This window comes from Meleagris gallopavo, chromosome 12 (assembly GCF_905368555.1).
Source record: "Meleagris gallopavo chromosome 12, MGAL_WU_HG_1.1, whole genome shotgun sequence".
Classification (NCBI taxonomy): Eukaryota; Metazoa; Chordata; class Aves; order Galliformes; family Phasianidae; genus Meleagris; species Meleagris gallopavo.
Genome location: NC_139415.1, coordinates 9,624,121 through 9,650,345, shown reverse-complemented (window position 1 = coordinate 9,650,345; position 26,225 = coordinate 9,624,121). Strand labels below are relative to the sequence as shown.

At 37.9% G+C, this 26,225-nt stretch overlaps 1 protein-coding gene across 1 annotated transcript in view; it reads left to right on the top strand.

Moving 5' to 3' along the window:
- FBN1 (fibrillin 1) overlaps nucleotides 1–26,225 on the top strand; it is a 147,478-nt gene that overhangs the window by 85,075 nt on the left and 36,178 nt on the right. The window contains exons 21-34 of the mRNA XM_085233531.1: nucleotides 236–355; nucleotides 1,290–1,427; nucleotides 2,730–2,780; nucleotides 5,178–5,303; nucleotides 6,102–6,326; nucleotides 8,002–8,127; nucleotides 8,222–8,350; nucleotides 9,072–9,197; nucleotides 9,334–9,459; nucleotides 10,282–10,404; nucleotides 14,599–14,724; nucleotides 15,496–15,621; nucleotides 24,230–24,352; nucleotides 24,918–25,040. Of these exons, the coding sequence (XP_085089657.1) occupies nucleotides 236–355; nucleotides 1,290–1,427; nucleotides 2,730–2,780; nucleotides 5,178–5,303; nucleotides 6,102–6,326; nucleotides 8,002–8,127; nucleotides 8,222–8,350; nucleotides 9,072–9,197; nucleotides 9,334–9,459; nucleotides 10,282–10,404; nucleotides 14,599–14,724; nucleotides 15,496–15,621; nucleotides 24,230–24,352; nucleotides 24,918–25,040 (1,788 nt within the window). The remainder of the gene's footprint in view (nucleotides 1–235; nucleotides 356–1,289; nucleotides 1,428–2,729; nucleotides 2,781–5,177; nucleotides 5,304–6,101; nucleotides 6,327–8,001; nucleotides 8,128–8,221; nucleotides 8,351–9,071; nucleotides 9,198–9,333; nucleotides 9,460–10,281; nucleotides 10,405–14,598; nucleotides 14,725–15,495; nucleotides 15,622–24,229; nucleotides 24,353–24,917; nucleotides 25,041–26,225) is intronic.

Here is a 26,225-nt window from a genome sequence, read left to right as displayed (position 1 = left end):
TATCACAGAAAAGTGAGATGCTGCTGCTGAGTTCAGATGTTTAATATCCTAATGTGTTAGAGTGTCTTTAGGGCATATGCATCATTAGCTTCCTGTGAAGAGCTTCATGACTGAACCAGAATATGAGGAACCCTACTATTAGAAGAGCTTCTACCAGTTCAACCTCAGCTGATAAAGGCCATGTGTATTTTTGTTAGTGTTTCCTGGCACTAACAGCAGTGTGCTTCTCTTACAGATATTGATGAGTGCGAGTCTAATCCCTGCGTTAATGGGGTATGCAAAAACACACCAGGCTCTTTTGCTTGTGAATGTTCTCCTGAAAGTACTCTGGATACAACAAGAACTATCTGCATAGGTATTTATTCTTCTAAAAATATTGTTTTCTGGTTGAAAATGTCCGGTGACGTTCAGTTTAGAAAATACTTTGGAATAACTTCTGTAGTTACGTTTAGTGGAAAATGTTCCAGAAACAATGTTTAAGTGTTTATGTACTCGTAGTAATGATGAAAACAAAGTGTGACTAGCACATGGGAGTGATTTCATGTCAGATTTGAAAGAGATAAAAAGTTTTGTAACTCATAGGTAAGAATGATCAGAGCATTTCTTCAGGACTATACTCACCCATTTAAGTCCTCCTGCAAGAGGGGTAGACATTCTCCTTAAGATCTGATCTCTGGAAAGGCCAGGTTTTATTTTGAGATGAGGCATAAGTAAGTTGTGTTTGGCTAAGACCAGCTCTAGAGAGCCATGGATAAAGCTGTGATTTGCTCATTACAAGGTGGACTCCTCAGTTCTTCCTTCAGCTCTTCTGGAGTGACGATAATTTATAGATATTGCCTAATTAGAAAAAAATTATCGAACTGTAGTTCAGGGAGGTCCTCTGCTGTCTCCTGCCCCTCCTTGATGAGAAGATCCAGACTGGGGGACCTGGTAAAAAAGTGAAAGATCTAGGAGGGATTCATAGCTACCCTGTTCTTCTGTGTGTACCTTAAATGTGAGTAATAAGAGAATTACCATGACTGAAGTCTTGAATGGTGTTGAGATATTCCCTGTTGGGATTAATAAACATAAACTAAGAGTTACAAGAGCTCTTTGCTGAGGTGACTATAGGCTGTAGTCTGTCATAGGGAAGGATAAATTAAGAGGTTTTAAAATAAATTCAGATCTAATACGGTAAGTTAGGATGAAAGAATGATTCTTTTTATGGTTAAATTCAGATGTATTTTCAAATATTTTCATGTATAATTCTAACTATCTGTCTGACAGTACCTTTTCTTTTTTCCTGACAGAAACTGTTAAGGGTACCTGTTGGCAGAACATGGTAGATGGAAGATGTGAGATAAATATCAATGGAGCAACTCTGAAGTCTGAGTGCTGTTCAACACTGGGTGCTGCTTGGGGTAGCCCATGTACGCAGTGTGAACGAGGTAACACTCTCCATTTGTTCTCTTAAAATTTCCATTTGCAGCTCTTGTACCTCACAACTGTGACATTACAACAGCCTGTCCATCTTACTTGAATGCATGAATAATTAACACTCCACACAGGGGAATAAGCTTAAGAAGATTAGCTGTTTAAAAGCATCTAGCTATCAAATCCCTGTCAGATACCCACATTAAAAAAATAAAACAAACAAACAAAAAAACCCAGCTTTTATTCTCAATTAATCCATGAAATTGTAGAAGACTGAGGAGCTGTTCTATGTCTTCTTTAGGTTTGCTTTATTGTGATGAAAGTGTCATTATATAAGATATAACATATATTCTCAGGAACCTAGGATTTTTCCTCTTCTGAGGCTGGTCCACGTATTGTCATAGAAGTTTGGTCACATGCCAGACTAGAAACTTTACTTTTTCTATTATGCAGCACTAATTCCTTTTTCAGTCTGGGGAAAAAAATAAATAAAAGAGGTGTCAAAATATTGAGAGGTGGCAAATAGCTCTAACACTAGATTTTATAGTAAACAGTTTACAAGTTAAATTCTGAAAGGAGAGGACCACGTCTACAGCTTGTAATTTGCTGCATAACTTTAGCATTGTTTATTATAGTCAGTGATCTAGAGTAGTTAATGATGTAGCAATTGATGTGTGTTCCCCAGAGCTTTCAAGAAAATGTTTGCAACAAATGGATCTTTGGTGTGGTAATGGAGGGAGAAGAGAGAGTAGCCCTTATTATTATACTCTGTGATGATACTGATGATCTGGAGAATCATATGGTTGATCAGAGTTGTGTTATCTGCATATGCACTTGATAATTAGACTGTACTGTGGGTTGAGCTGGGCACCCAGGGGTAAGCAGGTGAATGCAGAAATGTGCATGAGATATTATTTATACATGCTGAAAGCTGCTAGTTTGTTCAAGTCTTCAGTTCATCTTTGATATCTCAGCAGAATCCATCCTCATCTATCGTTGGTAAATATGTCTGTAATGTGCTGAGACCAGATTAAATGAATGATTTGAACAAAGCAGGAATAATATAACCATATTGGGGTAAGCTAGCTAAGATGCACTGGAGGCAAAACAGGATAATGGCTGACAGTATGCATAGTTTATGTATGACCCATCTTACCTCTTTATTATTTCAGAAAATACTGAGATATTGTCTAAGCATTCAGACCACTCACAACAATAAACTGTAGATAATTTTTCACATGATCATTCTTGCACAAGAAGCTAATGGTGAGTTTTGGACTATGCAATTCTAAAAGGTCATTTTGTTTGTTTTACAGACCGAATATGCCAAAAGGGATTTTCAAGAGTAAGAGGAACAGTATGTGAAGGTATTTATTGTTGCCTTGACATAAATCAGAGCTCGAATGAAAAAAATGCCAGTGTTTTGAGTTAAGTGGTTAATTTAGCCTCGAGGAACACTAAGCCAAATTCTTACCTCGTATGATTCTATTGATTTCCTTAAAGTTATGTTAGGGATGAATTTGTTTTCAGTTTGTTTAACATTCTTACATACGGCTTATCTCAAAGCACACACTTGAAAATGCAGTATCTACCAGCATAAGGAGATGGCTCTCCCTTCAAATAGTATTTAATGTGTAACCTATGCAAGCAAATAATGCATTTTATATATGCATTAAAACTTGGCATTATTGTTACAGTATGCAAAACCATGACTATGCTATAGAAAAGGCATGTTTAAAGAATACATTTCAAATGAAAGCTTTTTTTCTTAAACTTAGCTTTTTTTCCATGTAACATTATATTAAACAAGACATGTTCCAAAGCATAGTTATTGTCCTACAAAAAATGGGCATCAGCACACAGTTAAACTTTGGTTAAAGAAAAGATTGAACATTTTTTCAAATGTGTAGCTTTTTGCTTGATGACTCTATAGTATTCTGTGAGAATTGAAGGTCCCACCCTATTTTTTATCTTCATCTCAATTGATTTGAATCCCTGACAAAGGACTGCATATTTCCATAATATGCAGAAGCTCAGAGTGTCTTGTACTGCTATGGGTCATCCTGACTGACAACATCTGACATGACACTGCAGTTAAAATATTTTTAAAAAATTACTCCCATATGTAGCTTCCATAAAGAAACATTGTTCTTCTCTGTAACAGAAAAATAAAATAAAACAAACAATAACAACGAAAGAAAGAAAGAGGAACACCCTCACACATGTTCTTTGCTTTCCAAATGATGACTGAATACCTTGGCACATCCATGCTGCAGACCCATTGTACATAACTTATTTGACCTCAGCAACACTTTTTGGAGTAAGTGAAAGAAAAAGGGAAAAAAAAAAAAAAAAAAAAAAAAAAAAAAAAAAAAAAAAGTGGCCCCACCTTTCTCTATTCACAGGGAAAGTCTTAGAACATTTTCAACACTGCTGGGATGGAAAATTTATCCTTCCAAGATGTAGACATAACTGTTTTCAGCATTTCCTTTACTAGCACTTTGGATTACATCTATTATATGCTTTCATCTTTCTGATTTCAATGGGACCTGGATAGCCCCAGATATTTCAGAGTACTTTCCCCTGGTTTTAACATATTGAAGTGGTATTTGGGCTTCAACCAATGTAAGCATTTTTCAAGACAAGGGAAGAGCTCTAGGAAATTTACTGGCAAGTGAGATACAGGACAAGGGAATAAATTTAGTTCCCAAAAGGTGATACTCAGTTCTCCCATACATAGCCCCTGTAAAATTAGTAATGGAACTTGTGCAAGGAAATAAGCAAACTAAATTGGCAGTCTTCCTCTAGTTTATGGGTGAGCCCTGGAATTGTCAGCTGGAATATTGTTCACAAGCTGTGAACCGTGTTTCAGTGGTTTCAAATAGACCCTTGGCTTCACTTCCTCCCTTCCAGTCAAGATGAGCCTTTTATTTATAATATCTAGTAAAGGGCAGAGGCCATCGATGTCCACTTGGACATGTATCTTCCACACTGTTCCGTGCAGTTCGAGTGTTGCAATGACAGTTCACTCTAGGAGTTTCGTTTGGAAGATCAGTGAATCCAGCCTACCCACTTCTTGATTACTCTCTATACGTGAGTGTTCAGCTGTAGGCCGATCATTTCTTTCTGATTGCTTGTTCTTATTGTCTGTCTTCAAAATTGTTATGCTTCATCTTGGGTCATATTTAAGCCTGGAGGCTTTTTTATAGAGGCAGTTGTGAAGCATATGCTTTTCACAAAGGACACTAGTGGGAGTACCCACCAGTCGTAGGTGGTCATAGGATTTGATTTCAAACAGTGTCGTAGTTTCCAGACATTCAGAGGTGTGCCTGAAGAGGCAGAAACAGTAAGAGTGCAAAAATATCAAAAATATTACAAAATGCAGCATAGCTAAATCTTGTCAGAATAACGCATGTTCTCATTATGCACTTGCCTTTTTCTTTCTTTGCTGAAATGAGTTAAACATATGGACCCCAGTGAAAATAAAAATTGGTACTGTTTTAATTTTTTTTGAATTTGACTTCAATATATGTAGGAATAGCAAATAATAACATGTAATATTCATGATCATCAGCTGTTTTCTGTAATTAGTTGATTCTGGCTAACTTGCATAGGAAATCATAAATATTTGCAGTTTTTTTAGGTCATATAAACTTCTCTGGCTTTGTATTTTATCTTAAGCATTAGAACGTTCATTTCTTTTTCTGATTTGAGGATGTTTAGTATGCTACTGATTACTTTTATCACATTTTGATTGGAAATAGATGTAAATGAATGTGAGGTGTTTCCTGGAGTCTGTACCAATGGGCAGTGTGTCAATACTCTGGGATCGTTTGTTTGCCAGTGCCCAAGTGGAATGACTTTAGATGCTTCTGGACGGACGTGTCTTGGTAGGTATTTATTCTGTTTACAGATCTAATAGGGAAAAGCAAATCCATATGGTGAGCAAATAGATTTTTGCTGCTTGTTTTCTTACAAATAAGGAACATTACTTTTGTTGATACTAGTCATTTTCAAGTAGAATTGATCGGGAACATGAACTCTGTTCAACTGGAATATGAACAGATTGCAGCAGTAAAAGTCCATCACCATCTGCTGACTATTTTAATGGCATAGATTTGGTTCAAAATTATTCATCTGACAGATCTGTACAGCTGATCTTTGCTCTTCATCATGATCCCCACCAAAGTTGGCAAGGTCGGAACGACGGTGGTGGGACCACTGTAGACCAGCACCATGGCTTGTGGGGAGCCAGCCACCTTGTGTATCTTAATGGGGTGTGCAACAGAATATCTGAGTTTTGTATGCTGTCCATCCAAAGCACTTTTGTCCCTTAATAATAGTAAATGCCTAATGTTTGTCTTAGAATGAGGTATAGCTTGTATCAATTCAAGGGCTTTATATAGTTACAGTAAGTTGGAATGCTTAAAAACAATTTTTTTGATCCAAAATATGCTCCTAGTATTGAGCACTATTTTACACGAAACTTTAAACTTATTTCAGTTGTTGGTTTTCAAGTTTACTGTTAATATTTTGCTGTTAGGAGCTATGCAGTCTCAGTACTCAGTGCTTAAATCCTCAAAAACATGGAGCAAATTGTCTAGTGAAGGGATTCTGGAAGAGGAATTCCTCAGCAGTGAACTAAATTTTCTCTTTCTCTCTCAACATATTGTTCAATTGCCCAACAGACATTCGCTTGGAGAGCTGCTACCTGCAACATGAAGATGAGCAATGCACTGCACAAATACCAGGCCGGCACCGAATGGACGCTTGCTGCTGTTCAGTGGGGGCAGCGTGGGGCTTTGAATGTGAGGAATGCCCTCTGAAGGGATCACCTGAATTTGAAGCTCTTTGTCCCCGAGGGTCTGGGTTCTCTACAAAGATAGAGATAACTGGGAAACCTTTCTCTAAAGGTATGTGATGTGTTTGTGCTTCTTTGCTACTAAATCCTGCTGGTTTTTCCTTTTGATCTTCTCTTGGTAAATTCTTGGGAGTTGATAACTAGGCAATTCATTTATCCCGAGGTACACTTTAAAATCCCATTAGGTTTCATGAAAAATAGGGCTAGAATAAAACATGAGATTGTTTAGTCTGTGTCAGATCATTAAAAACCGTATGGCATTGCAGCCTCAAAGTACTAAATCTCTGTCTGCTAGCAAAGTTAAATTATGCATGACTTTGCCTCCTGTGATGCATCTAAAGACATCTCTGGCTGACGAAATAGCTTTGAAAACCTGGCACCTCATACTACAAGAAGTGGAACAAACTGCACAGTTTGCTTTGGACACATGGAAAGAGCAGTCTTTCTTACATGCAGTATTTTCAATTCTACTGTGGAGCAAGCAAGGGAGGTTGAATAATTTTGATAATTTCTAGTGGAGCTACTATGAGTAGTAAAGAAAAATGTTTCCAGCATGATAGCTCAAATCAGCAGAATTGAATTTACTACAGACTACGTTTGTTATGATTGCTCTTGGTAAAATTCCAGCATTAGTGCGAATCACACAGTGACACCCTGATGTCATGTTTTGAAAGCCATCTTTCCAGGGTTTCCAGTGAGATTAAGCTGGACGAAGCACAAATGGATGTGAATACTTAAAGAAAGCCAGTTACCAAAACTTAAACATTTTGAAATTTTAAAGGATGAGAAAATATATGTGAATGACAATTGCTGTTGGTAGTTTCAGTCTTAGTTTTATAAATAGTTGCTAAGTTATTAATTTTACATGAAGAAATATGACATGTGCTATTAATTACACTCATATTTTCTGTGACTCATCATAGTCACATTTTTTCTCAGAAACCAGCAGATAGAGTAGTTCTTCTGGAAGTTCCCTTTGTAGGTTTGATCTTCCATCTGCTGAAATCTTATTGTTGACTTCAGTGAGCTACAATTAGGTTCTGCAGAGCAAAGGAAGAGTAAATAGTGTTTAATAACAGAAAGTGACTCTGGCAGTTGCATTGCAGAATGTCTGTACAGAAAGCAGCATCAATTTATGTAGTGCGTCCTACAAGTTTCCCAAAAGGGGGGACCACTATCATAAGAATGAATGACCTCTGAGGTCAACATTGTTCTTTTGTGTGCTGGTTTCACAATAAGTGATAATATCATATCCTTATCATTAAAGGTGCAGACAGGGAGCTAAAAGGACTGTAAAAATGTGGCTTTTTAAAGAGAATATGTTGTCAAGCTCTTGCATAGTCTGTGTCTCCTCTTTCTCAGACATTCCCTTTCTGAGGTTTCAAGGCTTAAAGAAGAAGCAGGAAATCTGTGCAGTGCCAGAATAGCATTGCACTGAACAGAGATCTTCTTTAGCACCTTTGTTACTTTACAGATGCTGTGAGACGAAGAATACTTACCTTCCTGGAAAGCTCTTCCAAAATCCATTGTTAAAGAGGATGATGATATAGTTGCATATGAATGATTGTTGCTATGTTGTGGGAGGTGTAAACTGCATGTGTAAATTGTGATTGGCTCCTTACTGCAGAATTCACATTTTTACTAACCTGTCCTCCTTGGAAAATTTTGGACGTTTTGCTAGCTCACTATACAGTGAAATGCCTAATATCAATCCATTTCATTTACAGATATCAATGAGTGTAAAATGGTCCCCAGTCTTTGTACTCATGGAAAATGCAGAAACACCATTGGCAGTTTTAAATGCAGATGTGACAGTGGATTTGCCCTTGATTCTGAAGAGAGGAACTGTACAGGTAAGCTACATGGATCTCTCACTTGTAGCTTTGATTTGGAAAAGGAAAAATTGGATTACTTTGAAAATACTGTGGATGTTATTTTGTGTTGCAGATATTGATGAATGCCGCATCTCTCCTGATCTTTGTGGCCAAGGCATCTGTGTCAATACTCCTGGGGACTTTGAATGTGAATGTTTTGAAGGCTATGAAAGTGGATTTATGATGATGAAAAACTGCATGGGTATGTTTTTTTATAGGCACAGGTGTGCAGTAGTATCCTATGGAAGGTTTATTTCTGTGAAGCACTTGGATTATTTTAAAATCCTGATTGTGCTTCAATTTAGATCCCTCTTATTTTTGAATCTTATTAAAGCTCACTTGAACTTTGACTTGATTTCTTCTCTAAACATGAATTCCTTAGCTCTGTAGGATGCCAGAGCATAAATGAGCAAGGGTCAGGATTTTAGGAGGTTAAAATTATCTCAGGAGTCCCCAGTGCAGTGGGTGGGACATCAACCTGTCAGGTTAAAGCAGATGAAAATCTAATTATTTTGTTTATTTGTTTGTTTATACTGCACTGTAATTTAAGAGATAGCTAGCTGTAGTGAAGGTTCCAGAGTCAATCTGGGCTGACGGAGCTGTGAGAGGCAGCAGACTATGGGGAGAGATGGATTCATTCAGGATGGGAGAGTGTTTCTTCGCCTGTAGAAATCACCTGCCCCAGCGCGTATGGTAGTGCAAGGCAGTGGCATGCAGGGGTTGTGTGAATATGGTGCATGGAGCAGTCCTGTGCCTTGTGTTAGCATGTGGACTGGATACCTAGGAGGGCAGCAGGGTCGGTACTTGGGAAGGGATTGGGTAAAGAGGTATGCTCACAAGAAGTGCAATGCTGAAGCATTATCTGGGCTGCTGTGGTGGCAGTGCTGGATCCTGCTGTGATTTGCCTTCCTTTCTCCTCACAGACATCGATGAGTGTCAGCGCAATCCCCTTCTCTGCCGAGGTGGCACCTGCATCAACACAGAGGGAAGTTTTCGGTGTGATTGTCCTCCAGGCCATCACATATCACCAAATATCTCTGCATGTATAGGTGAGACATGGAGACAAAATCAGTATTGTGCACAACTCTTTATACTGATATTGTGCTGCGCTGGCATTTATTTTCTTGCTTGAGTATACTTTCCCTGCAGACATAAAAATGTGTTTGTCCTTTTCTTTTGCAACAGACATTAATGAATGTGACCTAAGCACCAATTTGTGTCGAAACGGACATTGCGTCAACCTGATTGGAAAGTATCAATGTGCTTGCAACCCTGGCTATCAGTCCACACCTGACAAGTTATACTGTGTTGGTAAGGACAAAACCTTCCCATAAAGTCTACGAATGGGGAAGATAAAACAAAAATAATTGTTTCTAGTAGTTAAGACATTTTTATTTGTGATTCAAAGATCTAACCATTTCCTGAGAGGAGTAAAATTACGACACTGCTGTAGTTAACTGTCTATATCTTATTTTTTCTAGTGAATCAATCACAGTGCATAAATTTGAATACAGTTTTAAATGGCCTGACACTTCAGGCTTTGATCATGAAGCAAGAATTCTTTGTTAACTCCTGAGTTCTATATTTTATTAAAAATCTGTATTCTTGAGACACCATGAAGTAGAATCATGTGGCTCAATGGAATTTTTCCTTCTTTGATCTGCAGTCATCTCAAATATGAAGCTTTTCCTGTAACTGCTTCCCAAAAGCCACATTTTGTAAATAACATTTAGCTTAAATAATCTGTTACACACTCCTGTATTTGCTTACATTTTAATATGCAATGGAAATGCATGTAAAAATCTGCAGGCTTTAATTCTGCCTAATAGATAATCCTTACAAAAATTCTGTTACCTTCATGACACAGTGGTAACCCAACAGTGATGTTTTTATACATAAAGAGAAGTTCAGAGGTGTTTGTTTATGCAGTCAGATAATCTTGTATTTTTTCCACTGTGGTTTGTCTGACATTCAGCCTCTATTCGTAAGCACTTGAATGTTCAAGGAGCCTGCAAATCTCAAGTGTAGAAGCTGGATTGCTGCTGTTCTGGAAAGCTAGCGCAAGTATGCCCATGAAATGTGCTTTAAAGTAAATAATATTGTGGGTTTTAATTGTAATTTTCTCCATTTTAGATATTGATGAATGCAACATAATGAATGGTGGCTGTGAGAACTTCTGTACAAACTCAGAGGGCAGCTATGAATGTAGCTGTAAACAAGGATTTGCACTCATGCCAGACCACAGGACGTGCACAGGTAAGGAGATTTTTGAGCTTTTCTTCTGTAATATATCATTTCAGAATTTTTTAAATTGACCTTTTAATTTTTTTTAATTAAGGCTTTTATTAAAAATATGCTGTCAAAATAATGTAATTAATGCATGGAAGGTGAAGGTCTTTTTCTAAAGAAAAGATCTCCAAAGTGTCAAAATTTGACTACTGTAGGCTAAATTGCTTTGAAGGAAATTGGACGTTCATAATTTCAGTGAGTGTATGAGTGGATTGTGAGTTTGGTAACAAAAGGCTGTGATTTTTTTGGTACTAGATAAATTTTTTTCCCTTACACTGTTATAACAGATCAAAATCTAAAATGGAAAACATCATTGTGAACATAAATCAAAATGCCATCTTTGTATACTGCATAATTATACCGGAGGGCTAATTGGCAGAAATGCTATAAAATTGGCTATTTTATCCTGTATGTTATCTGCTCTTAAGCAAGCAAAAATAAGTCCTATTTTTAATCTTTATTTAGTTGAGTGCAAATATGCTGCAATACTTCAAAACTGAATGACCTTTCAGACAAACTAAAGTTTGAATAGTCCTAAACTTTCGTAGGAAACAGCTCTCCTGCACACTAAGCAGAATTGATGAGAAAATTGTTAGAGCTCTGTATCAACTTGGTGTTCTCCTTTGGGATTCATAATCCCAGTAAGTGAATTCTGCCTGGTTACAGGAAAGTTATCACATAGGTTAATGGAATATTTCTTGTCTGCTCTTTTCTTACTTCTTACTGCCAGCTGTTTGCCAGTTCCTTGAAGAGCATGAGAAATATAACAGGTTTAATCCTTTGGAATAGAATTGCCTTTCAAGTTGAACAAATGAGTTTTCTATATAGAATTAATAGAGAGAGCTCACATTCAGAATTTGTAAATATTTATAAGCCTCTGACCAGAGTCTAATTTACCCTGAGGCCGCTTGCTACCATTACAAAGGATAAAAGAGCCTTTGAATTATAGTTAAATTCGATTTCCCCCCCATTGAAAGATTACACTGTCACAATTCTGTGAAGTAGCCAATCTTCAGCAAGCATCTGACCCTTGTTCAATGTGAAAATTCTAGCAAATTAAGTATTTAAAAACATAAATACTTAAATTAGAGACAGTTTAATTTAGCGACCAGGGATAGGTCAATTTTCTAGTAAAGGCAATTCCATGCAAAAAACATCAGTGGTGTTTTGGGCACCTTTTCAATGCAAAAAATAAAACCATTTGATCAAAATTGTCCCTCAACCAAAATCTAAACTTGATAGGACTAGATTGTGTGTACATGAGAGGGAAGGGAAGACGGGGAGAAGGGATCTGTGATCCACTTTTCTGTTTTCTTCTTCTTGACTTAACTAGGAAATGAATAACAAAAGTGTGTGTTTGGGAAGTCTTAGGGATTTCCAGTCTGCAGGCTACAAACAGTTCTCCTCTCTTTTCCCCTACTTGCCCCTTGTCACCCAGACAAATCTCTAAACCCAAGAAGAGAGTAGATCAGAGCATTCTCCTCCCAATTAAGCTACAGCGTTTAGAATAGGAAATTATAATCTTTTCCTTTTCACAGTTAAAGAGGGAGGGAGAAATTGTCTTTGCTGAGTGGAGAACATAGGTTCTCAGAGTTTTTGTCACACATTAACTTGATGTTAAATAAATCCCTAGAGGTCTATAGTTAGGTCTTACCTGGTAGGGGAACGTTGAAGCATCTGATGGTGTTAATTTTTGCATATTTATATCTTACATGCACCCTGAAAAATCAAATTCCACTTATAGTCTAGCCATTAAAAGCTATTAACTATTCATTTTGATTTTATCCTCTAAGAAAGGCTTGAATGCAATTGCTAGTGTGTAAGGAAGTTTACGTAATTCTGCTGATTTCTGGAGACCTGTTTATGTGTTTAACAGAAAGTATCATAATAAGTAGATGCCTAACACTCCCAACAACTGATTGCAGTGGGGAGCTACTGATGTCGTGCTAGAACAGGTTACTACGGTAGAGCAGGATGCTATACCAAATCTGTTATTTTTTAACCTCATTTCTAAAGCCAATTCATAGTGTTATAATCCTGTATTTACAGAGAAACAGTGATATTTCCTGTGTACTATATTTGGCTTAGTTTTTTTTAAAAATATGTAAATAGTGACAATGAAAACATTTTAATAAGAAATGCTGCCAATAGTTGGGATTTGAAGGATGAAATGCCAGATTTTCGGTATTACTACATATCTTTCTGAGCATATCCAGAAATGACTGTAGATACAATTAATGATGGGCACAAATAACAGTTATATTTTGGTCAGAAGTTTTTTTCCTACCATTTGTGTAGCCAGATATCAGCTATCTCTTGATGTATGTCATATACTGATGGCAGAAATGCCAGACACTTTTGGATGTCAAGTCAAACTCTACTCAAGAAAATATCCAGAGCTGTGAGGGGCCATCTTCACCACTCTTTTATTATCTAAAAATGCTGCCTTCTTCTCATGAAGAGAAATTGTTTGCATATATAAATATATTGTGAATATTCAGTCTGCATGTTGAAATTTTGATCTCCACCCAAGGTTAGTGAAAGATAAGAAAAAATATTTTTTGCAGCATTTTCTACTTTGCAGGGAATGTCTGATTTTTGTATGTTGTATGTTTGTACGAGGTACATGATTTAGGAGCACTGTGACCAGAGTATGTGAAATAACTTTTTTACATTTTCTGCTTGCACTCTGTGTGAACATGTCTTTTATTTTTAACATCATACAAAGCTAGAAGCCATTACAGAATACATTTCTTGATAATTGAGCTGGTAAGAATGCTGTTCAGTTCAGTAGTAGGTCAGGTTTGAATTGGTGAGGTTATGCATAAATAATCTGCTCAATTAGGAGAAACAACAGGTTCTTTGTCAGATGATTTTCCCCCAACTGTGAAATCAATACAGTGACAGGTTAGTAAATAAAGTTCTTTATTTCTGTCATTATTATCCTCATTTCTAGAGCTTAATTTTGCATGTTAATTCAAATTCCATTCCAAATTAAATTTCCAGGCTAGTGTCCATGCCAACATTATTTGCTCTTAAAGATGAACAGGGATGGGTCAGCCTTCTTCCTTGCAGAAGCTGTGTATTCACAAAAACACTAGCTGCTAGAAATATGGAAGCATAATGAACATAATATTTTAAGTTAAAGTGAGTTCATTTTCTGCAGCTGCATAATTACTGCAATCCACAATAGACTAGACTGATAATGAGTTACACCCTTTCTCTCAGAGGGGGTTCCCGAATTTTGTGCTTTTTGTGCTGATTTTTTTCCCATGGAATCACTACACAGTTTCTGATTTTTGTTCTTGCTGGTCTGTGTTGGTGCTGACGCAGGGAGATTCTAGAAATTTTTAAAAGAAACACTAACATAATCCCAGAGACTTTGAAAGACTCCAGACGCTAGCATTGCTGCATTAATATAATGAAGTGTCTGCTTCTGCAGTTGGCCTCCATCACTGATGGCTACTTTCAGGAACTGAAAAAGCATCTTATATGCTAGCAGATGTAAATATGTGTCTGGGCTGGCCAGTCAACTGAAATGCTAATAAGTAAATAGATGAAATAATTATATATATACGCATTAAAATACCCATTCCCTACCACCTCCCCCCAAAACCCCAAACAAACAAACATAAAATCTCTTAGTGAACTAAATATATGTGCTGTACTTACTCCCATCATGGGCTTGACTCCATTCGTCCAGTTTTCTAGTTTGTTACCACTCTCAAGACATGCATATAAGACAACATTTTTAAGTTCTGTGAAATCTGAATTTGACTTCAGAGCTTCCATTGACTTCAACAGTGGTGGATTGTATCTCGGAATCTCCAATTACATGTAGCCATGTTGTGTGACAAAGGTTCTGTTTCTGTTTTTTTTTTTTTTTTTTTTTTTATTTTGTTTCTCTTAATGACTTTTCTACTGACAAATCTGGTTCCCACTCCTCTTGGATTCAGAGGGGAATGTTTAACACTGACTTTACCAGGAAGGATAGATTACTCATCATGAGGATTTTGCAATATACCACTTAGTTATTTACAGGGATTCAAGCTTAATTGTGATTACCAGAGCATTAAATGTTTGCTTGCCATGATTATGACTGGTTGCACTGCATAAAGGTAACCTGTCTAAGACATATTTTAATCTGAATTTTCCCTGCAGATATTGATGAATGTGAAGATAATCCTAATATCTGTGATGGAGGCCAATGCACAAACATCCCAGGAGAATACAGATGTCTTTGCTATGATGGATTCATGGCATCTGAAGACATGAAGACTTGTGTAGGTAAGTGAAAATACCTCTTTTACAATCCGCCTTAACTAAGGAAAAAATATTTATTAAGGCACTGTTTCCAAGTAGACATACAATGATACTTACAGAGTATTGCTCTTATGCTCTAATTTTGGCCACCTGAAAATAGGAAGAGCTCCAGTGTACAAGCTATGTTTATCACATGCAGGTGTAATGTCTGTATGTTCCTGTAAACTCCCAGACCAAGTTGAAAAGCAGACATTGTGATCTATAATAGCGTATCTCTGGGTGCTCTTCCAATAAGATTTTATGCAGCTAAAATCAAAGAGGGTTTGTAGAGAGGAACTGCAGATGAGTGACACAGGAAATTTTCTAGCAAGTTAAGTTGTCAGTTCTGATTTAAACTAGTCACCGAATCAAACTGTATTCAAGTACTGTGCTTTGGTAAAGTAGAGAAACAGTGAATCCAAACCAAATTTTCCATATTTAAATAATACATATATATATATATATATTTTTTTTTTATATCGTGTATAAATATTTCCATATTTAAATAAAAAATCTGGAGGATATTTTTTGGAAAGGTTTTGTGCAAAACAGAATAATGTGTGTGCGCATAAAGATATCTGTAACTGTGTTCACACAAATGTGCATATACAAAGAAAACATCAATTAACAGTGATAGTCATTCTTTGGACAGTAGTGATGATACTGAGTATTTTCCAATGAATCGTATCTCAGAGATTTTTCTAGTTACTTTCTAAGAATTTTATTTAATAAATATTAAATTATGGTTTTTTTTAGATGTTAATGAATGTGATCTGCATCCAAACATTTGTCTGAGTGGAACCTGTGAGAACACAAAAGGCTCATTTATCTGCCATTGTGATATGGGATATTCAGGCAAGAAAGGCACGACTGGTTGCACAGGTATGTTTTAAAGTTAATAGTTAATCTTCAGTTACAGTTCTGATTCTGCAAGCCCTTTTTTTCTTCTCTTTCTGAGATTCTTTTACTTATTTGCTTTAAATACTGTAATCTTTATCCAAATGTGCTGAACTTCTCTTCTGAACTTGGGTGGCACAGCGTTCTGCCCAATGCACCTTCTGCTGAAATGAACGATAAAGCGGCTGCTAGGAGCTCACCACATTGTTGTTGGTTTAATAGAACAGAAAATGCTGCTGGCTGTAACCGAAGACTACTGAGGACCACAGTGGTTTTAAATTAATTAATTGTATACTATGGGTGCAAATAGCAGGTATCTGTTCCAAGTGTTGTTTTGGCAAACAAAAGTCATTTGAAATATGTGCTAAAATATATTTTCAGTTTTTGCAAAGTGGCGACAATACAGCTACCCAACTGCATTATATGAGCAAAATCAGAATTTTGATTAGTTAATATATTACCAACTAGCATAAATGAGCTTCAAATACACAAATTTAGAGGGCATGATATAAATAATCCTAGTGCTTGTGTCTCAAGCCAAGGTGTTGAGAGTCTTAAGCTTTGCCCAAAATATGAATGCAAACATATGTTTAATATAATTTTCAATGTAGACTTGGAGTAAACACATTTCTGGCAATGTTTTTGAGACAAACTTTTATTCTCGGTCTGCTCTTGTTGTACAGAGTTAATAATATACTTCTGTAAGTGCCCCAAGTATAGAAGCTGGTTTTTAACAGCTCTCATAGAACAGTCTGAGAGCTGAAGTTGTACATTGCATATTGGATTGTGGATGGATAGTTATGCATTAGTAACAGCTGCCTTTGACTTACATATGAACTGATCTAAATCCAAGAAAACCTAATTGTACCCTGTAGACCAATATGTCATTGTTCTTTGTTTCTACCCTAAATTATGTGGAGCTCTTCAGTTCTTTAGACCTGAAAACCCTCATGCTGATCAGTTACACATGGTGCAACTATCATTCCCAGTATAATAAGTGATGGTTAGGAGCAGACAGGGAAGCTGAAGCAACTAGTAGAAGACAAAAGGCACAGAAAGGTCCTGGAGGCAAGAGAGGAATTTGAGGTATGGCTTCTGAGGAAGTGCCTGGAAATAACCACAATTTTGGCAGCATGTGGCTCTGGGTAGTAGCAAATGTCCCAATAAACACATTTTTTGCTAACAGAGAGGCAGGGAAATCCCTCCCTCCTGGTCCCAGCCAAGCCCTGCCTTCTGCGTGGATTCTATCTGCCATGTGGGTCTTTCCCACTGCCTCCCATGTATTTGCCTTTTCTGCAGCCCATCCTTTGCTTATCTTGGGTAAATGTCAGTGTCCCAGGGAGGATGATACTTTTCATTATGGTACCTTTATTATGGCAGATGCTGTTGAGACCTTCAGTAATTCAAAAGAGGCTTAAGGAAAAAAGGTGACGTATTAGTTGCACTGATGAAGTTGAGATGGGACCATACTCATATCACCAAAATCTTTTGGATTTAACTCTTCAGAGAAGGGAGGAAGCAGAGCAGAGTTTCATGCTGAAGAGACTGTGTAGGGACCGAAGCATAGGTTATAAGTACTACTGCAGGATCTGCAGTGTGCAGGTTCTTGTATTCTGACTTTTAAAAGGCCTGATTTACTGGTGAAAACCTCCTGTGAAAATTCCACACATCATATTTGCATGGCCTTAGTTATCAGAGCTGAATTTCCTATACTCAGGTAAAGGAGCCCATGAAAACATCTTTCAAGACATCTTTTGGAGTGACCCTACCAACAGCACCTTACTCCCCAGGGCTTGATTCTTGAGAGATCAAAAGCATTCACCGTTTTTAGGAACTCTCGTGAAAAAAAATTACAAAAATGTGTTCAATGGGAGGTTCTCTGTTTCGTGAGAACAACTAAATAACATCCTCTGGGTTGCATTACAGTTTTGTCTAAATATTTCATCTCCCTTGTCATTAGTGATTGTTTCCATTTTAACAAATAAACATGTTTTTTTTCCCAATCATTTAACAGGATTCAGAATCCGCCCACTGACTTACATTCCCATCCCACACAGATGTTATTCCCCCCTCCTCTCGGGTTCTCACTAAGAATGCGAACTGAGCTTAGTAACAAATATAAAATTAAAAATATTTTATGCACAACTATACACTGTAAATGCAGGTTTCTAAGGTAAAGTGCTACAGATGGCTTAATTTCCATTTACAAAGCAAACTGTGACAAGACTGACACAGAGCAGTTGATGTTAGATTTTTCTAGGCAGGCAGTGGTACGTAGCCACTAGAGAAAAGATTGCAAGCTTTCCCCTATCCCAGTTCCAGACTGCTGAGTTTCATGACAAATTTCTTTGCTTTTTCTGTTAATAAAGTATTCATGTGTTTGTGCAGAGACTAAATTCTGTATTGGCACTTGCATTTGCATTTTGTGATTCATCGCCACTCTGGAGCATTGCCTATAAATTTGCAATATTTCACTGTTGATGCAGAGTCTTAACTTTCTTTGCTCTGATACTTTCACAGAGGAAAATATTTTTCTCTGACTCGCCCCCACCCATCTTTGCCAGTTAGAGTTGTGTGCTCCCAGCGTAGCTCTGCTTGAACACACTTAAGGTTGGGGTGCTCTTCACAAAGTCAAGCTGAGTGAGTGGAACTTGGGGACCGAAGTTGCCTGAGAAAATCATCAGATCAAAACCAGAGATGATCAGATAGTCAGTTGGCCTTCTCTATGGTGTGCCTTTGGAGAGCTGGGGCTGGTTGCTGCCCTGATGACTTCATGAGGACTGTGGTGGTACTGTGTCAGGAAAGGCTGGAAGCAGGTGTATGACTGGCCTTGGTGAGGTGGCACTTTGGTCTTTAAAGCTACTTGCTGTCACTCGATAATCATAGAGTGAGTGCACACTATTCAATACTTACATGACTCAAAATTGCTAAAAGATAAAGATACCTGATAAGGTGAAAAGAAGAAGTAAGCCCTGGCATGTGCCCTCAGAAGTAGGTCCATGACACTTCTATAGTGTGCTTGCCACTCTCCCCTGCCTTTGGCTTCTTGCCCTTCATAGTACATTGTGCTTCAGACTGATGGCACAAGAGAATTCTGGTACCAGTGAAACACATACATTTCTCGTTATGAATTTGGGAGCAGGGTGTATCAGGCCAAATACCAAAAAATGATAATGTTAAGATGTTGCCTGCCAAATGGGGGTATTACAGAAGGAGAGTATTGTGAGTAGGCATTTGTCCAGCAACAACATACTGCTCCCCAAGATGGTGATGTGATGTAAGGCAAGAACTGATCTTCCCCTTGTGAAATTCCAAGAGGAATCATGGTGCAGTATGCTAAATAAAATCTAAGAGTGATTCCCAAAGAATAAAACAATTTTACAGGCATTGAGCTAGACTAGAGAAATTTTCCATATACGTTTCTACTCATTATGTTACAGTGAGCACTAAGCTGAAATTCATGGTCTTCTCCTTTCTGAAAAGTATTCCCTCTTTCATGGCTCCCTTTACTCACCTGATTACATGGGCAGCATCCCAGAAGGAGGAAATGCCTCGTGACTTCCATCAGACAACCAGCCTGGTGGGAATTGGGCCCAGGCCTGGAATACCAGTGGAACGTCAGTGGAATAGAATGCACAGATCTGTGAAGAGTGCCAAAAAAAATTAAAAAGCCAGAAAATGCTTAAGGGATTTGCATAATTCTTGACAAGCAGCACTAATTTATAGGTGGACACTAAATTCACACTTTGCTGAGAAACCTTATAGGCTATTGAATCCACAGAGAAACTGAACAGAAAATGTGCACCAAGTACCTTGATGCCTTCGTTTGCTATGACAGAGATGTGAATTGTCATGGCATGGGTCAGTGTTTACTCACACTCTGTTCAAATATAGAATTTCCTCTGATTTTGGATGTTTCCAGAGTACAAGTGAGAATAAAGTGATTTATCTCTGCACTGCTCCCTGACCAATTTTTAATGATCCACTTGCAGACTGTATGGAGATTCTCCATGCAGATTCTGTCTGTCTCTTGCATTCAGTTGCCATATTTGCAAGCATACTGCCTACACAACAGGTATATGTTTAATGTGTATTTCTGCTGCATATGTATAGCCCTAAAAACTTGTGCTTCTTTATTTAATGGAATACATGCTTTATTAATTGCCAAAGGCTTGAGAGAAAAAAATATTTGTCCAGAGAAGAGAATTAAAGAAGCCAACAAAATAGGGTGACTGACAATTTTTTTGTCCCCACAGTGCTTGGGATTGTTATGATGTCAGATCTGGATATTATTTATCATGCGTATTCTCATCTGTTTTAGGCAGACAACTCCCTTAGTATTAATGGGAGTTGTGCAATTACAAAGTTGAAAACATGTGTGCAGCAGGACTGGGTCACAGTGGGACTGGCTTTAGATGAAGTTCCAGTCTTGGATTGGAATGTCTTTATTTTCTTTGGCTTGTCACAGCCACATACTGGAGGCAGATGTAGAAGGTTGATATAATTCAGTGCTTCATTCTTTTACTCTTTAATGAAAATCCCCCTGAAATCGATATAGGCCATCCTTGTGTTAAACACTGAGTAGCATCCTCTGGTGTGCTCTTTGGGTCTTGATACCTTTACTCATACTGAGTAATGCCTTACTCTTCAAACAATTGCGTGAAAGGAGTTGGAGCTATTTGAAGAGTAGTACTGTTTGTACTGCCATGCAGACAGCACAATCTGGACTCTTGCTCTTATTAAAGATATTTATGTTGTATTAATTTTTCCCCTGCAGAGCTCAACTTCTCCTTTTTCTTTCGTTCTGTGAAGTCATAATTCAATACTTATGGCAACATAAATCCATATTAAGCTCCAGTATAAGCAGGCATAAATTCCATTGATTTCACTGCCCCATTTACACAGGACCATGTTTGGTCTGAGATCTCTTCTGCCTTGGAAATAATTGCAATGCAATAAATTTAGGCTTATACCTCAGCTGTGCAATGAAAGGAGAGAATAGGGATTACAGTAAAGTAATGAGTGAGTTAAATACAGATAGATTTGAAAATAAGTAAAATCTGGGACAAAGCTAGTGGTGGTATGTTACATATCTCAATCAGCTTTCGTCTAAGTATATGAAAGCTTTTTCATGCATCGATGATATAATCTCTACAACGTACTTCTAAAGGTAGATGATATTAGAAAATATATTTGGTGTTCCCCATTTGATCTTTACCCAGGCAAAAAGCATTGAAATAATCCTTCTTCTCTTCTCTTCTCTTCTCTTCTCTTCTCTTCTCTTCTCTTCTCTTCTCTTCTCTTCTCTTCTTCTCTTCTCTTCTCTTCTCTTCTCTTCTCTTCTCTTCTCTTCTCTTCTCTTCTCTTCTCTTCTCTTCTCTTCTCTTCTCTTCTCTTCTCTTCTCTTCTCTTCTCTTCTCTTCTCTTCTCTTCCTCTTCCCTTCCCTTCCCTTCCCTTCCCTTCCCTTCCCTTCCCTTCTTCCCTTCCCTTCCCTTCCCTTCCCTTCCCTTCCCTTCCCTTCCCTTCCCTTCCCTTCCCTTCCCTTCCCTTCCCTTCCCTTCCCTTCCCTTCCCTTCCCTTCCCTTCCTTCCCTTCCCTTTCCTTTTCCTTTTCCTTTTCCTTTTCCTTTTCCTTTTCCTTTTCCTTTTCCTTCCCTCCTTCCTTCCTTTCTTTCTTTCATGGATAAAAGCTAAAAAGGATCTCAGGATTTTGTTCAAAGCAAGTGGAATGGCATTTCAGTGGGTGATATCTGAGAAAGGTGATCCCGTTATAAACACCTCTATTTGGATACTCATTTGTACTGACAACTTTCATCCTGCGGAAGATTCCAAGCCTTTTAGCCTTCGTGTCAGATAGCTGACACAAAGTGAACAAGAAGGGTGGTGGGGAAGGTGGTCAGCCCATAAACTGTGAGAAAGTGCAGCAATTTCTTTCTCTTCCACTGGGAGATATTAATGGAGACTCTTGGGTGCAAGCTGTTAGTGAGCCAGTGCAAAATGGGATGGAGACGCTTCATGTAGAATTGCAAGTTGTTTTTAGATTGCCTTAAAATTGAGCCTGAACATGACTTCATTGTGGCGTAGCTGTTGCATGCAAGTTTCTGTTTGTGTTTGCTGGCGGTTTAGAAGAATTCTTGGCAGAAATATCTCGACTGATGATGATTTTTGTTGTTTTGTTGTGCTTCAAAGGGTACAAGGAAGCATGTGATTGCTTCAAAGTATCAAATAATCAAATGCAGAGCAATCATAATGTTAGCTGGTTTGGTTTTAAAAATCACGTAAAGGTTAAAATATAGAATGTTTGTCTCAGCTTTTTTATATCAATGTTATACCATAACTGACCCCTAGAAATTCCTTCTAGTCTTTCCCTTCAGTCCAAGCCAAAATGAGAGTGGTTTTTTTTTTTTTTTGACCACCCTGAAGATTTTTAACAGACGCTAGTTTCCTGTTAGGGTGATGTTATCGGCACATGAGTTTCTGCACATGATGAAGGCAAATATGCTCTGAGTTTATCTGCTCCTGCCACTTCTTTTTTTTTTTAATGTTTTTGAAAGTAAGTGTTCATTTGTATGTTTTAAAGCTTGCTGGTGCAGTCAGCATTCATTAGTAGTAGATTCCAGCTGCCAGACTTAGATCTGCGTCTGGACTTCAGTATTCGGATTATGGGAATACTCATGTCTGGAGTTTTGATTCAGTGTCTTGTTTAGAAAAAAACTCAGAGGAATAAGATTAGATGCAGTTTCCCTACGTAGACTGAAGCAATCAGTGTGTTTGGGTAATTTCTGGACCTGAGAATTTAATAGAAGGATGAAAGATGTGTTATCTGCGTCTCAGAGCAACATGTAGCTTTTGTGAAAAGACAGAATATATGTGTAGGGCATTAAAAAAGGACATCAAGCCTTACATCTAAAGGTGGGCAGAAAAGCGAAGGGCTATAACGGAAATGGCTAAGATCTTATCTGGACAGTCTCCCCAGTAGCTCCACTCTTTTGCCTTCCTTAAGGAGCTAATTGCTTTTAGGTACTACGATAGGTGAGGTTTAAGGTTTTGGGGCCCCCAGTGACTGTTAACTGGTTGATGGTTCATACCCTTTCTTAATTATCTTCCCAAAACGGACCTGAGCTGGATTTTTATGTATGGAATAGTGCATAGTTCATGTGATTATTTTCCCTTTCCATCAGCTTTGTACAAAATGTCGTGCTTTAGCTTACTGCAATGTTTATGCAATGCCTTTAGCAAAGGCATCTGGGAGTGCTAAAAAATTGATAAAAATATTAAGTGGTTTGATGTGAATTCTAGATGATTTACATCCTGTATATTTGTAAAGCACAGTTAGATCTTGGTTATAGAAAGCACTGTAAAATCCATAGCTCAGATGTGTAAGAAAATTTCTGATGGATTTGTTTTAGTTACCAGTAGTAATTTCTGAAAACTTTGCCTTTGAGTTTATACGTTCTCCAAGTACTTACATGGAACATTAATATTGTTTTATGACAAGGAAGAGTGGAGTTCAGTTTGGGTTTTTTTTCTGTCTATAAATTTTGACATTGCCAGAGAATGCCTGAGAATCAAAATAATGTGAAAAAAGCAAATATTCAAGTAGAATGTGCTGGCATGAATGTGTTATATTAAAGCTTGGATTGCTTGCTGCCTGGTATCTCTAAGATGAGGATGTTAACCTTTTTTTCACTATGTTAATAAACTGCATGCCTAGTAATCTTTGCCTCCATCAGCTATCACATCAAATACAGTGATAGAGCCCATCCTCCACCTTCCACACAGTATCTGGCAGAGCAGAACCTGGCTTCATTAACTGTCTGGGGATAATCCTAGGAGTCTGCAGATGGTACCCAGCTGGTGTTATCAGCATCCTTGAAGATACCTATGGGGAACATGGGTGTGCTGTGTTTCAAGAGTCACTGTGCAGTAGTCTCCTCTGAGACCATTTGGTAAACTATACACTGCAGAGCCACCTGAGTCCTTCTCTGTGGACCCCAGGATAGGCAGATGGGAATGCTGTTGTCTTACACACACACACACACACACACACACAGCTCTGCGCTCACGATGTGCCAGTAAATTGTAGTGGTGTCTCTGAGTTGTCAAGGCAGCACAGGTCCTCATGTCATCAGCTCTTAGTCACCAGGTTTGACCCATAATGTGGGGAAAACTGCTTGACAGACATGCATCCCTGGATGCCAAACATCTGCAGTGGTAATCTTTATAGTTGTTAGTCCTCTTCTTTCCAAGGACTGTGTCCACATCTTCTACGTGAATGCACTGGGTAGAAAAAGAAGAAAACTATGTTACTTGCTTCCTCCCTAGTTGTAAAAAGTACTGAAGTGGAATGCAGAAACACTACTTTAAATACCTATCAGAAAAATAGGTGGTAAGCCAGCACATGTGAAATGCACTGCATGCTTCTTTGCTCTTCTTTGTAATTTTACTTCTCCTCTGCATCACTTTTAAATGTTATGTTGTAAAGAAGTGGTGACTTATGTTCATGTTCTCTTTCCTGAGAAATGACTGTAGCAGTAGTCTGTCTACGAGAAAGTTTGATCCATGAGCTCTTCAAACATCTCTCTGTTTACAGATATCAATGAGTGTGAAATTGGAGCCCATAACTGTGATAGACATGCCGTTTGTACAAACATACCAGGAAGTTTCAAATGTAGCTGCAGCTCTGGCTGGATTGGAAATGGTATCAAATGCACAGGTGAGAGTTGTATGTATTTCTATTTATTTGTAAGGTCTGATCAGCAACTCAGGAAAAAACAGTACCACACCTACAAATTGAGAAGAGAAATGGTTATTCTGCTTTGTTAGATCAATTTGACATGATCTGTTGAAGGGCAAATTCTCTGCCATGGTAACTGAAATCAACATTATCTCATGTTTGGCTTATGAAACAGTGGAAGTGGACTGGATCATGGGGGGAGACAGTGTGTCCTTAGGAGCAGCTTGTGGCTCTTGGGAGACAGTGAGAGGTCTCTCAGTACTCCCTGTGAAAACAAGATATAACCCAGAAGTTCTTAGCCTGAGGGTGCCATGTGGCTTCCTCATTCACACTTACCTTGCCAGACTGCTTTGCTGGCCTGCGAATAAGTTCTGCCTGCTTTTCCAATCAGATGCTTCCACATATGTGTAGGTTTTACTATAGACATGATTATTTTAAGTAGAGGTTCTGTCTGCCATATGCTATTTAAAGTGTGTATTTGTGCTGAGTCGGTTTTGTTTTGTTGACTAATGTTGCTTTTTAAAAAATTATTACTATTTTAAAGATCTGGATGAGTGCTCCAATGGAACCCACATGTGTAGCCCACATGCTGACTGCAAGAATACAATGGGCTCTTACCGCTGCCTGTGTAAAGAAGGTTATACTGGGGATGGCTTCACTTGTACAGGTGAGCTTTCTTAGGAAGAAGAGAACTACCATGCTTGAATATTCACCTGGCACTTACTTTTATTGGTATTAAAATTTAAACACAAATATCAGTGTATTAATATTCACAGTGTAAACTCTGTGATTTTGTACTCATAATTTCCATTCAACTGGAATATAAAATGCGAGTCAGTTCAAGGATTGTGTTTTATTAAGTCTGATGCTCCCAGTATTCAGTTGCTATTTCAGAAAATAGCATTTAAGCTGCAGCAAGTGCCCAAAGAGATCGTAAGATTTCCATCTTTGGAATTACTAGGAACTCAGCTGGGCAAAGCTGTGAGCAATCTGATCTAATTTTAAAATTAATCTTCTCTATGGCAGAGGCTGGACCAGGTGACCTCCAGTGGTCCTTTACAACCTAAGTTAGTCTATGATTCAGTGTCAGATTAAAAAAAAACAGCCACCTTTTAAAGATTTGAAATTATTGTTGAATGTCATCCTTCACTGTCTTCTAATTCATGTAAGTTGCCAAAGAAAAAGATACTGCATATTATACCAAGCCTAAAGCAGTCACTTTTTTCTCTTCATAAAATGAAAGTTTTCATTGACCTTTTCTTGCTAGTAGATTGCAGACATTAAAACAATGCTTGGTCATATAATTTATCCAATTTGTAGACCAGTTCATTAGCTGCCAATATTGATATTTAAGTAGTGGGGCACGTATATTAAAATAATTGTATAAACTGCCTAAACATATTTTTCCATAAGCAAGTTTCTATTGTCTGACCTCTTTACTGCATCACCCTGAAAGTTGGTGTCAAGACACAGTGCTGACATGCTGAAACCTCATTTTATGAACTGTAAATGTTATTGTAAAACACTGCTAGAGAGCTACGTTTCCCATCCTCACTTATGTCTTCTGCTTTGAGGAACAGTACAGCTCATGTAGACTTGGTCATCAGGAACCCAGCTAACACTAACAAATTCAGTGTTGTTGGTAATGCTATATGGAGAGGGATCCTGTTCAGTATAAAGCCATGTGATAAGGCATTCGGTGGGCCAGATTTTCAGCTAGTGCAAATCAGCAGCACTTTATGAATGATAGTAGTTTTCATGACATCTGAGAAAATGGCTCCACAGGTTTAAGGCCAAATTTGAATTATTAATTCAGTCTCTATAATTTAGTCTTGAATCTGATTCATCTCCT